We start from the raw sequence: 15,533 nt of genomic DNA, 5'->3' as shown, positions 1-15,533 counted from the left end.
CCCACAACTACATAAGTTTGAGAAAATTTACTTGATATATCCCTCCTCTTGGAGAGTCATAAAACATTAATATCTTAAAAATATGATGGGTCTTCCCATCTGTATGACCATAGAGACATGTTTTTGCAGCAGCTATCACCATCTAGAGAACAGATTTTGGACAACACAGATACTGAGAGATTTTCTTAAATGGATTCACCTATAATTAAATTACTTATTGTAGACTCTGAAAAGAAGTGAAATTTTATTTAACTTTAATGCATTATTTTATTTAAAGGTCTGAAATGCTCTACAGGGTCAATATTGAAAAAGAACTTTTTTTTTTTTTTAAAGGTACCCGAGGATTAATAAAGAATCTTTACTTCCTGTAGCAAAGGACGTGTCTTACTCAGGGGAAAATACAGAAGCTTGGTACCCTCCAGGTCATGGTGATATTTACGCCAGTTTCTACAACTCTGGTTTGCTTGATACCTTTATAGGAGAAGGCAAAGAGTATATTTTTGTGTCTAACATAGATAATCTGGGTGCCACAGTGGATCTGTATATTCTTAATCATCTAATGAACCCACCCAATGGAAAACGCTGTGAATTTGTCATGGAAGTCACAAATAAGACACGTGCAGATGTAAAGGTAAATACTGAGAGGAAGCAGTTTAGGGCTTCATGTTTTCACATTTCGTAAGTTACGAAGTTAAAGCCTTTTTTATTTGAAAGTTTCTATGTTAAACAACACATTTAACCACTTGGTATCGTAAGAAAGGGTGAGATGATACGTGGAATACTTTCAGTTCTGTTTGACATAATAGCATGTATCATAAATCCATAATAAATAGTATCAAAATCATCTCTATTTTTTGGATAAGCTACATCAGTAATTTTAACTAAAATAGTTTCATATATATTTATGGCAAAAATCTGAAACATGTGAAACCTTTCAGTAAAGTTGTCCAAACCTTTAATACTCTTCTAGTTTGGCATTTAAATGTTATTTCATTGTCCCTTTTATGAAAGTTTACTATGTTTCTACATAATGTATTTATATATTATTTATATAATCACTATCTTTGTACTTACAAAAAAATGCACTTGGGACAGATGTGGAGGCACTCACTGTTTTTTGCCTTTCTAGGGCGGGACACTCACTCAATATGAAGGCAAACTGAGACTGGTGGAAATTGCTCAAGTGCCAAAAGCACATGTAGATGAGTTCAAGTCTGTTTCAAAGTTCAAAATATTTAATACAAACAACCTATGGATTTCTCTTGCAGCAGTTAAAAGATTGCAGGAGCAAAATGCCATTGACATGGAAATCATTGTGAATGCAAAGGTAAGCCAAGGTTGTGGCCCATTGAGTTTCCTGGTTCCTAAAGTCATAGTAGGCTACACACAGGCCCCATCGCCCACTCCCTCTGCCCCATCTATTCCATTGGTCACTCCCTTTTGTCTTTTCAGACTCTCTAGTTCCTAGCCCAGAATCTGCTGTCACCCCTCTAGTGTGCCAAGTTATGGTGCCCTATATTTGACCCTGGGTTGTAGTAGTGGCAAAAACACTGGGCTTCAAAAGTAGAGAACCTACTTCAGTCTTAGTTGTTGCTCTCACACTCATAGGTCGTTTGGCCATCGGTACTTTGCATGAGTTTTCTGAACCTATGGTTTATCATAAAATGGAAATGATATTACTGAACAGAAGAGTTTTAAGACTGAAAAAAGATCACATGTATAAGAATTTGGCATATGATAGGTGCTTGATAAATGTCAGTTCTCAAAATTATTTTTCTGGCCAGGCTCAGTGGCTCATACCTGTAATCCCAACACTTTGGGAGGCCAGGACCAACCTGGCCAACATAGTGAAACCCCATCTCTACTAAAAATACAAAAAATTAGCTGGGCATGGTGGCACATCCCTATAATTCCAGCTACTTGGGAAGCTGAGGCATAAGAATTGCTTGAACCCAGAAGGGCAGAGGCTGCAGTGAGCCGAGATTGCGCCACTGCACTCCAGCCTGGGTGACAGATCAAGACTCCGTCTCAAAAAAAAAATTTTCTTTTTCCATCAATGGATCTCTGAAATCACTTCCCAAATAATAACTAACCTACATGGAACTAAGTTGTAGGTGCTTAAAACCTCTGTTCTCTATTCCCCACCCCTAATTTCTTACAGACTTTGGATGGAGGCTTGAATGTCATTCAATTAGAAACTGCAGTAGGGGCTGCCATCAAAAGTTTTGAGAATTCTCTAGGTATTAATGTGCCAAGGAGCCGTTTTCTGCCTGTCAAAACCACATCAGATCTCTTGCTGGTGATGTCAAACCTCTATAGTCTTAATGCAGGATCTCTGACAATGAGTGAAAAGCGGGAATTTCCTACAGTGCCCTTGGTTAAATTAGGCAGTTCTTTTACAAAGGTACGTAACTATAAAGATATGTGAGTTCATATTTCTTAAATGTGTAATTATAAAGATACGATATACATGTGAATTGGAGACTAATTACAGTCTCTACCACTGACCTGTTGTATTCCTCTGTCTTTGATGTCTTTTAAAGGGAATTGACCACAGAAGATAAAGATTTTACTTCACATTTGAAACATGATTGCCATATGGGGAGTAGAAAATAATCTTTAAATTTTGGGGCATTTTATCTTCTGTCTCTTCCAAGACCAGTACTGCTTTCATCAGTGGGAAAAGGTTAATTCTGGCTTAACAAATACTTATTGAGCCCCTATCATGTACTGGGCAGTGTTCTAGGTTCTAGGGATTTAGCAGTAAACAAAACAGACTAAATCTTTGTCTTCACAGAATTGACATTCTAGTGGAGAAAGGATGATAAGTAAGTAAATGTATGATATGCCAAGTGGTGGAAAATGCTATGGAGAAACAAAGCAAGGATGGAGAATAGGGAATGCCTGGGGAGGGGGGGGGGCGGGGGTTGGGGGCGGTGGTGATGGTATAATTTTACATTGAGTGGCCACAGGCAGCCTCATTGAGTTGATTGGTTCTGACAAATGGGTATCTAGTGCAAAAAGTGTTGTAGACAGGTGGAATAGCAAGTACAGTAAGTCCTCAGTGTCATCAGTATGTTCTTGGAAACTGCCACAGTAAGCAAAACAATGTATAACACATTTTACCACAGGCTAATTGATAGAAACAAGAGTTCAGTTCCTACAGTTTATTTCTGGTCACAAAAATATCACCAAATTTTAAAAACAAAACACTTCTAATATTAAACCCTGAAATAAATGTGAGCTGTACATACATTAATAAAAACAAGATAATTCTTGACTCACCTATTCTGGTTCAGGTCCATGGGTGACCAGAGCTTATCCCGGCAGCTCAGGGCACAAGGCAGGAGCCAACCCTGGGCAGGCCACCATCCCATCTCAGGGCACACTCACACATACCCACACTCATACTGGGACCATGTAGATACACCAGTTCACCTAACATGCACATCTTTGGGATGTGGGAAGAAACCAGAATAGTTGGAGAATACCCACACTGATGTGGGGAGAACGTGCAAACTCCACACAGACAGTAGCCCTGGCTGGCAATCTTTTTCCTCATCAACGTTATAACAAAATAACATTGAACAAAACAGCACTATCTGTGGATGTGCTGTGAAACTCCACCCTAGCCTGATAAGTGAAATCCAAAAAATTTAATCAATGAAATGTGACACTGTGAGCCTTTGTGGTTGGTCTATGGGGTCCTGCTTTGCCATCTAAGTCTATTTTAGTCCACAGCAGGTGTGGTTTGGTGCCACCTGCTGTGGATGTGTAGAATGCAGATGGGGAATTAGAAAACTATTAATGCATGTGTCCTCAGAGTCAAATGAAGAAAATATTTCAAGAAAGTGGGAATGATCATGTGTCAAATGCTGCTGCTGATTCAAGTAAGATGGGCGTTAGATTTATCAGTATGGAGGTTTGGGAGCCTCACAGGCATGGATTTAAAAGACAATGAAAAAGGAGGAATTGGAGATATGAATATAGAAAACTCAAGAGTTTTGCCTTAAAGAGAAACAGAAATGGGGCTATAGGTAGAAAGGAATATAGGATTTGAGTTTTGTTTTTTAATGGGAGGATGTTTATACATTAATGAGAATTAATGCAGTCAGGAGGGAAAAAAGACTGAAGAGGGAGAATTGCTGAAACAACAATCCACTAAAGTCCAGCTCCAGTCTAGCCTGCTTCAAAGCATGATCTCTTTTTTTCAGTTAAATTCAGATTGTGTGAACTACTCATCTGGCTCTGGAATGTTGATTATCTTTAAAAAAAAAAAAAAAAAAAAACAAACTTAGATCTGCTCAACTATCTTGTAAATTGCTAGAAACAATGTTTGTAGCTCCTGGTCTTTCCTGCACAGCATTTAGCATATAATGAGTGCTTAATAAATAGGTGCTTCCCACAGAGGACCTGAGCTTTGCCAAAAAAGGTTTTTACAGTTCAGTTAAACTTTCTTGTTAATATTTCTCCTGTCTTTCTTTGAACCCATTTGAGACAAATTTTTATGTTTCTACTTTTCTGTAAGGTTCAAGATTATCTAAGAAGATTTGAAAGTATACCAGATATGCTTGAATTGGATCACCTCACAGTTTCAGGAGATGTGACATTTGGAAAAAATGTTTCATTAAAGGTATGTTGTTACAATGAAAATTATATTTCTTACAGCTTTGTAATATAGGTCTCATTTTCTAGTCATAAATTTACATTTAAGGAATACTTGTTAGTCTTAATTATACTAGTAATTAAGTTGGTACTATTTTACTGAAATGAGAATCTTTAAAATAGGATCACTATTAGCGTTAGCTTACTAAAGATGATTATTTGAGTAAAAGTAGAAAAAAATGACAATTTGTACTGAATATACTCTATTAAAGGAATGTTATCACTGTAAGAATATTCATTTACATTATTGTAGTACTCAGGTACTCTGAGTGTCATTCCAGCTTCACGTAAGAAATAGGAGGGAAATGGGGGTATAAAAGTATTAAAGCTCACCAAAGATACAATAGCTTTTTCCAAATCATGTAATTTTTTAAAAAATCTCCTAACTAGGTTTCATGTACTCCTCCCATTAAAGCTACTTACTTAAATGAAGATCTTGAAAAAACAAATACATATATTGAATTTTATTGCTGAGACTGCCTAAAGACTTAAGACATGAAAAATCTTATCAGTAAACTGTTATAAAAACAACAACAAAAGCCCTGTATGTAAATGTAAACCAAGCACCTTTTAATTTCTCTATGAAGGTTGGATAATGCTGGTGGCCTTGCAAGTAGGCCTTCAAAAGGGGGCTGGCCATGCTGTGGTACCGGGTCCCCTTCCCACTCTTAGTTCTACCTCTAACAAGGAGACAGAGAATCTAGAACTACTGCCAGGATTGTTAGAGAAGGACACATTATAATTTTCCTTAACTGTTATTTGTTTTTCATGTTAATATTGTTTATACAGTTACTTCACTGTAAAAAAAGTTGTACATAAACTTGATCACTGTAAGATAATCAAATTGCATTTCAGTTGCAAGTACGCTCTTTTGTTTTCCCTGTCACTTAGGGAACGGTTATCATCATTGCAAATCATGGTGACAGAATTGATATCCCACCTGGAGCAGTATTAGAGAACAAGATTGTATCTGGAAACCTTCGCATCTTGGACCACTGAAATGAAAAATACTGTGGACACTTTAATAATGGGCTAGTTTCTTACAATGAAATGTTCTCTAGGATTCTAAAATAGGAAGGTACTTTACTATGTTACTGTACCCTGCAGTGTTGATTTTTAAAATAGAGTTTTCTGCAGTATGCTTTTAGTCTAAGAAAAGCACAGATGGAGCAATACTTTCCTTCTTTGAAGAGGATCCCAAAAGTTAGTTCATCTTAAAGTGCAATATTGTTTAATCTTAAAACTGGGGCAACTTTGGAAGATCTTTTAACAGAAGCCTCAATGATGATCACTTTAAATTGCTTGTGATTTCAAAAATAAAGCAGTGAAGCAATACTTGTGTACACTTGTACTTTATAATGCTAACTAACTATGAAATGGTAAAATGGTTTATTCTTGCTAGGCAGTTAGTTACTATATTAGTTGGAAGATTTGCCCTTGGAATATTTAAGTACACACTGGCTAGTTACCTAATGAGTCCAGTTTTTGGCATTTCTGAGAATCTTAATCATACCATTATTTCCATAGGAATTAAACTGAAGGTATTTAGTACCTTTCATCTAGTTCTAAAACTGGGATGCCTGCCATGCTTTCCACAAACTCTCCATTTATTGAAACAAAGTGGCATTTATTTTCCCAGCTGATGGGGGTGGGCAAAGGGAAGGCATTTCTTTTACATACTTGTACTCTTCTATAGTGAGGTAGGGGGTATAGCTTCATAAAAAGTTCCCTTTCCCTAAAGCTTCATTTCCTGAAGCTTGTTTATTATCACTGCAAAATGATCACTAATAATCTTTCCAATCAGGTCTGCTGGTAGTTCAATTTATGCCTTTTCTTTAAATTCATCCATACTTGTTTTGAGTAGGCTGCTTGTTTAACTTAAAGTTCACTATATACCATTTTTAAAAAGTTGCCTTTTAAAGTCTGTTAATTTTTTACAGCTTTATTTTAGACAGTTTAAGAACCAAAGACATACCTCTGTAATGATAAAGGAAAGAAAACAAGCTTTCCTTTTAAGAAACCAAAGAGCACAAAATAAGACTGTTTCATTATACATCATCACCACAGGATATTAGGCACTCTGACAGGGTTAGGCAAGATTCTTGGTGTGAGGTGAAGCACAGGCACTTTATTTGTAGAGTGCTGCTGATTCTAATTTTGAAGGTAGGTATTATAAAAGTCTTTACTTGTCACCTTATTTCTGGCCCCAACACAGCAGCCTATGGTTTTAAAAGTTCTGTTTCTCCCTGGTCTTTGTTCATATACACATCGAAAGTAACTTAAAAACAAGGATACGAGGGGGCCATACTTCATATGTTATCTAAATGTTAATATGAGAACTCAAAAGTAGGCAGATTATATGAATACATATTCTTACTTCTGATACAAATAAAAACACCCCAAACCCTTCATACTTTTATAAAAATACAGATATTAAACTGTAGCCTTTTATATACCATTTCTGAAAAGTATTTAGTTGCATAAATAGATGCCAGTATCTTTTTTTTTTTAAGTATTACTTAAAAAAAGTCTTTCAGGTATTTAGACAGCTCTGGAAGGCTTTACCCAGTTGACATACGGTGGTAGTAGAAATATTAAATATGCAACACACAAAGCCTGCAACTTGACATTGGTCACTGAAACAAAAATTGAATTCCTAAATCCAAGCAATCAAAAGATGTTTATTTTTTATAGAAAGATCTGTAAAAAAATAATTTTTCAAACAGCTTTACTTTCATAGAGACAACTTTCTACAGAAGTTGACTAAGATTTTAAGATTTTAAATTGTACCATCATTAAATAAGGTGGGACACCATATGAATTTCATTGCACTGGAAGAAATGCAAAGCATTTTTTAATATAAAGTATACAGAGCATTCTAGTCAACTACAGCTGTGTTACAGCTATGTGTTCTTTTGGATTTGGTCCAAAGAAACCTGAGTCTGTTTCCAGAGAGAATGAAAAATGTTATAGACACCTAGTTACTCCTTGCTGTAGGATGCACAAAAATGACATTCCTTGTAGATCCCACTGAATCCAGTTTCCCAACACTGATACTTTCCTTTTTCCCTTTCCCCCACCCCAGTTCACTTTGGGTTTCAGGTTCAATTCTCGAATCACAGGCATCCAGATTTTCTTCATAACAAATGCATCCCATGGTCAGATGAACTACCCAGTTTTCCAGTATGACATCACCTCTTCTGCTCCCAAATTTCAGCCATATTTAGGTCCAAATCTTTAAGGCCTTTTAAGGCTTGAAGATTTCCAGTGTAAAAAGCTACATCTGCTGTGACCAACCTAAATAATGGAGAGAAAATTATTTTTAAATCTCAAACTTTCTATTCAGATAATAAAAGTAACAGTGCTCACCGAGTCAGAGTCCTATTATCTAAAATTCAGATTTCTTAGTACCCAAGTGTCCACATACTTTACTTAGCAGGATTCCTGCTATCAATAAGTAGGCCATTTAATGCTGTATTTCCATAATAAATATTTGGAAAATGAGTAAACCAATGCATGTTAGAGTCAGTTTCATGATAAATTCAGCCCAAGAAAATCAGATTTATCTTGAAACAGCATGAATTAATACACAGAGAAAATAACAGGTTAAACTAAAATGTTTTTGATTGGTTAGCACTAGAGTATAGGAGTGTTGACTAAAATAGTAAACTCTAGGGAAAAGCAGGCCAGGTTTCCTAAGTGTCATCTACGGCGTTAAATACAGACTAGTATATAAGTGCTACTAGATATTTCTTTAAAAACCCAAGAGAAAAATAAGAACATGAACAAGAAGTCACAGATGAAAACACCTGAATAACCAATAAACTGAAAAAATGGTAAACTTCAGGAAAATGCAAATCAAAACAAGGTACTATTATCCCCCATCAGACTGGCAACAATTAAGAAATCTAACAGCAAATGTTGACAAGATGTGGGAAACAAATTCTCACAAACTACTCCACTAATGTGGGAGTATTAACTTGGTACAGCCACTGTCAATACCTAACTATGAAAATGTGTATTAGCTCCAATTCACTTATATGCCCTGAAGAAATGGTCACACCGTTTGACATGTATAAAGAACTTCAGTGTGGCATGATTATAATGGAAGAAAGCAATGACTTAGCAATTTATCACCAGGGGAAATGTCTAATTTACCTATGGCTGATTCATGGCCAGGAGTGGTGGCTCACACCTGTAATCCCAGCACTTGGGGATGCTGAGGCAGGAGGATCACCTGAGCTCAGGAGTTTAAGACCAGCCTGGCCAACATGGTAAAACCCTGTCTCTACTAAAAATACAAAAATTAGCCAGGTGTGGTGGCACGTGCCTGTAATCCCAGCTACTCGGGAGGCTGAGGCAGGAGAACTGCTTGAACCTGGGAGGTGGAGGTTGCAGTGAGCTGAGATCACGCCACTGCGCTCCAGCCTGTGTGACAGAGTGATACTCCATCTCAAAAAAAAAAAAATGAAAGTACAGGGCTGGGGAGAGGGAGAAATAGGAAGCAGCTGCCTAATGGGTACAGGATTTTCTTTTGGAGTAGTGAAAATGTTTGGAACTAGATAGAGGTGGTGGTTACGCATCATTGTGAAGACACTAAATGCCACTGAATTGTTCACTTTAAAACGTTAATTTTATGTTATGTGAATTTCAACTCAAAAAAAGTCAAAAGCTACATTTTTAGAGCAATTTCAGAAACAAACTTCTTTTAAGCAGGTAGTTTATGTCCTTGGCTACAGGGTAGAGGTTAATCTTCAGGCATCTTTCAAAGACATGAATTGACTTACAAAGAATGAGTTTCTGTTAGCATGTGACAGTGAGGATCTCTAAGGTCAGACTGACTTCCAAATAGCTATATTAAGAAAGAAAAATAATAGCTAACGAGTTAGCTTGGATGCTTCAGAACTACTGGTCTGCAAAAACCCAACTAACCAACCCACATTTAGTTATGGGAATAAAAGCAAAAGGGTATGAGCGGGGTAGGCCTTAAAAATATTATTAGCTTTTTTTGAACAGCCTCTTTAGGGTACACAGTATACATCTCTACCAAGAGTCTCTAAGTTTCTAATGTGCTATTATCTTTTCAGGAGCAGGTGTCTTATGTATGTACCACTTGTATCACTTGACATCAAGTGAGAGAGATACACAGCGTCACCCCATGTGATGTTCTTGCTGAAAATATCTGACTCTATGTTGGCATAATGCTATTAAATTAATGTTGATTTTCTTAGGTGGAGTTCAGGTATTATGGTTGTATAAAAATGTACTTGTTTTTAGAGACACATGCCAAAGTATTTAAGGGTTAAATTTTATGACTGCAGCCTACTTTTTTGGATGTTTGTCAAAAGGGAGGTATGGGGTTGGGAGGGAGAAGGAGCAAAAGTGGCAAGGAGAATGTGGCAAAATTTTAACAGTTGATAAATCTAGGTAAAAGGTATTCAGTGTTCATTATTGTCCTTTAAGTGTTCCATGGCTTTGAAATTTTTGAAAACAAATAATTCTTTAAAAAGAAAAAGAAGAATCAGGTAATAAGACTATCATTCTTGCATAAAACTCTTAAATTCAGCCTAACAGATGCAACAGAACGAAGCTTTCACATAGCTCTTTGCAAAATTGATTCACTGTACTTCTTTTTAAATGGCAGGGCCAACTTCTGACCCCAACATACATTTTTCATTTTCCATTTGTTCTTATAAGTTTGAAATTTGAGCCTGAAATTCCTTTAACAGGAAATAAAATTTTATTCCTAAAAACCCTAGCACACTAAATAATTGATATTAAGATGTAACTAAATGATCAGTGCTTTAAATTTTATAAAATCTCTTCCCCATATCTTTATCTACATAACTCTTCACAAAAATTCTGTTAAGGAAACTTTTTTTTTTTTTGAGACGGAGTCTCGCTCTGTCACCCAGGCTGGAGTGCAGTGGTGCTATCTCGGCTCACTGCAAGCTCTGCCTCCCGGGTTCACGCCATTCTCCTGCCTCAGCCTCTCCGAGTAGCTGCGACTACAGGCACCTGCCACCACGCCCGGCTAATTTTTTGTATTTTTAGTAGAGACGGGGTTTCACCGTGGTCTCGATCTCCTGACCTCGTGATCCGCCCGCCTCGGCCTCCCAAAGTGCTGGGATTACAAGCGTGAGCCACCGCGCCCGGCCTGTTAAGGAAACTTTTATCATCATCCCTATTTTCAAATCTAAAAAAACCTAAGCTGAGGGGGAGTAAGTGATTTGCCCAAAGTTACAACAGCTAGTAAGTGACAGAACTAGAACTTAACCCAAGTTTTCAGATTCTAAATCCTACCCTATGCTTTCTATGTACTATGCTATTTTAACAGTAATATATACAATTTTTTCAATACCTTACAATAAAATATATACACATACACACATATATTATTTTTCATAACCCTGTGAAGGAATTAAGACAGATTTCATCCTTGTTATTTTATAAATGTGGCATAGAGGTTAAGTGACACTCACATGGTCACACAGTAGAACTTCTGAATCCTGTTTGGAATGGGGAAAGCTATTGGGTATCAAAGGAAGTGCTACTAACTCACACTGCCTCAAAACAGATACATAAGGTCAGGTAAGTAATTGTCCATGTATAAACCTCTTTTAGATAGATAGATATTTCCACAGGGGGAAAAAAAAAAAAAGCTTGCTGATTTTACAACGTTGGTCTTCAGTGTGACTACAGCAGAAAAGGATGGCACAAATAAAACTGATCATTAAAAAAATTCGATATGGGAGTATATGGTGAAAATGTTAAAAAACATACCCATTTTGAGGTCCTCCATCATTTATCACATTTAAGTGAGATAACTGCTTTTTCAAGTGGAGTTTATAACTTGCATTAATTCTTAAAAATAACATCTGAAAAAGAAATAAAACTAAGTTTCTTAAAGTTCTACCGAAATAGAAGATGTAAATATCTTGAGTTATCAATATTATTTAGAGAAAGTATTTTTAAAAACCAAAACCTTTGCTTTGACATATACTTTTAAAATCCTCCTCTGAAAATATTCTATTGCCATTTCACTACATCTTTTCTCCTTAGTTGGACAAAACCTTTTTACTCTCCTTAGCAGTACTCCTTTTTGGAAAAATTCCCGTAAGTGGGATCAACTGTGACAGGTAAAAATAATAAAAAGTAGTGGGGAATTTTGTAACATATTAAGTAGGAAGTTGATAGGGGAAAAAATGTCATAATGATAGAGGCAAAGATACCTTCGTACTTCTAATCTAGTGAAATCACTTCAAAGTATTTTATTGTTCTTGCATGCAATGACCCAATATTTTTTTGGGAAATACCTAACCTAAAATTATATACAATGAATTTAGGAAATGATTTTGTGAAATAACATTTTCTGTGGGAAAAATATATATAATAATCTATGGAAGTTCTGTGGAATTACTAGTATTCAAGTGTCAATAGTGACATAAAATAACATTTGCCCAGCTTTGACAAGAGTACCCTTTAAATTACGCCACAGATAAAACATATGAAGTACCTGTATGCCCAGCTCCCTGACCTGGCTAAGTCCTGCTCTAGAATTAGAACTCAGATGGCAAATCCAGAAGGTCAGAATGTCAGAGGTGGAGGATCTTACATGTGGAATGGAAAGGATGGCTTGTCTAAGAAGAAATTAGAAGGAAAAAGGAGACGACCCTAGTGGGTACGTCATATTTTATGGCTCCCCTTCAGTCCTCAGTAAGTCCCAAACGAGTTACATGATATTTATTCATGAGTTTGGTATGATTTATGAAAACCTAGGGAAGTATGAAGAAAATGTTAATAGCTAGTATAGGATGGAAGTTTGAGGTGGCATAGGAAAGGAGACCAGCAGGAGCAACAGTAGGCAAGAGACACTAAGAAAGCCACCCTCTGCTCCCAAATACCATTTCCACCCACTCAACCAAGTAAGAGAGACAAACTGAAATAAACAAACTTGTCTGAATAGCAAAAATCTCAGTGAAAGTTAAATTCATTAGTCATACAGCAACTAGACTTTGATATTATACCCTTTATTCTACAAACTAGGCATACTTAGTACAGAGAAAATAAGCTGAGATTTAAAAAAAAAAAAAAAAACTGGTAAAAAAGGGAATACTGAAAACTTCAAAGTTTCAGGAGAGGGCAACAGGGATGTAGAGGGTAGAGTTGTTACTGAAGAGTGAAGAGAACTCTGTGATAATACTTTTGTAAGGGAATACGGTAGTGATAGAAGGGTGGATACTTCATAGCTGAGAGGTGCCAAAGATTCCCCCACCCTGCATTTTGCTCTTTTTCCTAGTTTGTCTTCACTACAGATCACTTACTTGGACATAACTATAAGGCAGATTGAGTTAATGATATGTGTTAATCTTATTAACTCTATCACTAATTCTTTCCATATCCAATTTGAATTACAATCACCATATTTTGCTACTCATTGATAAAGGCCAACTCTAATTTTCCAAGGAACAGCGTAATAAATGATGTAAGTATTTATCTAATTTTCCAAGGAACAGCGTAATAAATGATGTAAGTATTTATCTGGGACTACTGATCATGGACAAATAGAAAACCTACTTTTTAGAATTGTTTATAATGTAGTAAAGCTATAGCTCTGGTCTGTCACTGCAAGGAGCACTTAGAAATTAGAAATTTTTATCCATGTTCTACCAGTCAATACAACAATGTAAAAAAGTGATAATCAGATTGGAACATGAACAGCTTAACTGTGCCAAAAGCATGTAAAAACACCCCAATTCTGCACAGATATTGTATGTTATATATACATGAATAGTTTTAGGAATTACTTACTAACCTGTGTTTGTTCTTCTGGAAGGAGATCAAATATAGCTTCGTGCATTTTTGTCATTTGCTTACAAATATTCCTGAAACAGGCAGAAGGAACGGGAGCCTTCACCTCATACTGGTAGGAAAAAATAATGAGAATTATGTTCATGTCCTCTGAATTGCATAATATCTCCACCATTCCCTGAGACATATATTTACTGTCCCTCCACATATCCAATTCTGGCATAGTACTCAAGCTTACACTTTTCAACTGTGATCTGCACTACTCATACAAATCTGGAGAACCTTTCATTCAATATCTTAATCCACTTTGAAGGAGCTAAAATAGCTCAGTGACTAAGAACAAAGGCTGCTTCCAATCTTAGAACAGACTGCTGGGCTCAGATCCCAGCTCCTCCCATTCCAAGCTAGGTGATGTTGGGCAAGTTACTTAATTTATCTATCTCAAAGGGCTGCTGTGAGGATTAAAAAAGAGGACTCATAAGAACGCAAAACAGTGCTTGATACAAAGTAAGTACTCAAAAAAATGTTAGCTACTAATCTGGCTCAATATACAACATAGCCACTCCAAATAAACAGATTACGTTTGAAACAATTTAAAAATTAGCTGGGGCATGGTGGCAGGCACCTGCAATCCCAGCTACTCAGGAGGCTGAGGCAGAAGAATTGCTTGGACCTGGGAGGTGGAGGTTGCAGTGAGCCGAGATTGCACCACTGCACTCCAGCCTGGGCGACAAGAGTGAAATTCTGTCTCAAAAAAAAAAAAAAAAAGAATGTGTCAATATGATCATATCTGAAATCAACAGAAAAATCTGGCAGAATTGATATGTTTTTTATTTTGTAGGTGGGTCAATATAGTAATATTTTACCCTAACACTAAAAGGAGGATTTTCTCAGCAATGTTCTATGCTAAAAATTTAAACTTAGATAAATTCATTTTACTATTCTTACATATGAAACAATATGGTAGTATGACTTTAAAAACCATCTTTTAGCTTATATTTTAGAATTCACACAGCTGAAGTTATATACCATTTTATTTATAACACAAATTTGGGCTAAATACTATATCTCCCTTTGGGGAGATAACTGTCTAAAAGCTGGTTAGTGTTCCAAAAAGTGGACAAGGAACACTATAGGAACTCAAGTGAAGGACATTTACACAATGATGTCTAATGGCTTCCCGAGCTGCCCACCTGAGGTGTTCAGTCTTCAAAGGGAAAAAAAACAGGTGAAAGTATTCCAAGTAGAGGACATGCCATATCATCTCAAATCTGTTTTTTTGTTGTTGTTTTTAGTTTTTTTTATTTTTTGAGACAGAGTCTCACTCTGATGCCAGGCTGGAGTGCAGTGGTGCGATCTCAGCTCACTGCAACCTCTGCCTCCCAGGTTCAAGTGACTCTCCTGCCTCAGCCTCCTGAGTAGCTGGGACTACAGGTACTCGCCACCCCACCCGGGATTTTTTGTTTTTAGTAGAGATAGGGTTTCACCATGTTGGCCAGGATGGTCTTGATCTCCTGACCTCGTGATCCACCAGCCTTGGCCTCCCAAAGTGCTGAGATTACAGGCATGTGCCACCACGTCCGACCTCAAATCCGTTTTATACACTATCTGATTAATACTTCTAAAGTACCATTCTAATCATATGATTAATTCATTAAAAAACTTTTGGGTTCTACTTTTATTTAAAATTTAGAAAGCTGCAACAGAACATTGCTACTACCTTAACCATACAAAAAACTGAGATAATCTATAAGATCACACATCAGAGAACAGAGATCAGGGGAACCAAGGGAACTAATTCCAAAGACTGAAAAGGCCCTCTGAGGAGAGGTGATACACAGGAACTGTCTCACTTTTGGCAGAGCATAAAAAGAAGAGGTAACCACAAGAGAAGCAAGTAAGAAGAAAATAACTAAAATTTTAATAAATTGCTAAAGGCCAAACATGGGCTAGGATATATTTAGGATAACTAAAAACCCTAGCCATAAGGAGAGTGCACTCATGCAGAAGTTTTCCTTCACGGCCTCCAGGAGGTACTCAGAAGAAAAAGGAGGATC

At 36.7% G+C, this 15,533-nt stretch overlaps 2 protein-coding genes across 8 annotated transcripts in view; one reads left to right on the top strand and one right to left on the bottom strand.

The window, feature by feature from the left end:
* The window catches only part of UGP2 (UDP-glucose pyrophosphorylase 2), a 52,994-nt gene extending 46,994 nt beyond the window's left edge, over positions 1-6,000 (top strand). For both annotated transcript variants that reach the window (XM_032178186.2, XM_032178184.2), the window contains exons 6-10: positions 334-631; positions 1,130-1,327; positions 2,162-2,404; positions 4,529-4,633; positions 5,557-6,000. In XM_032178186.2, the coding sequence (XP_032034077.1) occupies positions 334-631; positions 1,130-1,327; positions 2,162-2,404; positions 4,529-4,633; positions 5,557-5,664 (952 nt within the window). In that variant the 3' untranslated portion in view covers positions 5,665-6,000. The remainder of the gene's footprint in view (positions 1-333; positions 632-1,129; positions 1,328-2,161; positions 2,405-4,528; positions 4,634-5,556) is intronic.
* Positions 6,001-6,091: 91 nt separating this feature from the next.
* VPS54 (VPS54 subunit of GARP complex) overlaps positions 6,092-15,533 on the bottom strand; it is a 137,748-nt gene continuing 128,306 nt past the window's right edge. For all 6 annotated transcript variants that reach the window (XM_032178180.2, XM_032178181.2, XM_058429105.1 and 3 more), the window contains 3 exons: positions 13,481-13,588; positions 11,449-11,543; positions 6,092-7,962 (listed from right to left, as the gene is read on the bottom strand). In XM_032178180.2, the coding sequence (XP_032034071.1) occupies positions 7,857-7,962; positions 11,449-11,543; positions 13,481-13,588 (309 nt within the window). In that variant the 3' untranslated portion in view covers positions 6,092-7,856. The remainder of the gene's footprint in view (positions 7,963-11,448; positions 11,544-13,480; positions 13,589-15,533) is intronic.

Source organism: Hylobates moloch, unplaced genomic scaffold (assembly GCF_009828535.3).
Source record: "Hylobates moloch isolate HMO894 unplaced genomic scaffold, HMol_V3 SCAFFOLD_15, whole genome shotgun sequence".
Taxonomy (NCBI): Eukaryota; Metazoa; Chordata; class Mammalia; order Primates; family Hylobatidae; genus Hylobates; species Hylobates moloch.
This window is presented reverse-complemented; position numbering and strand designations above follow the sequence as displayed.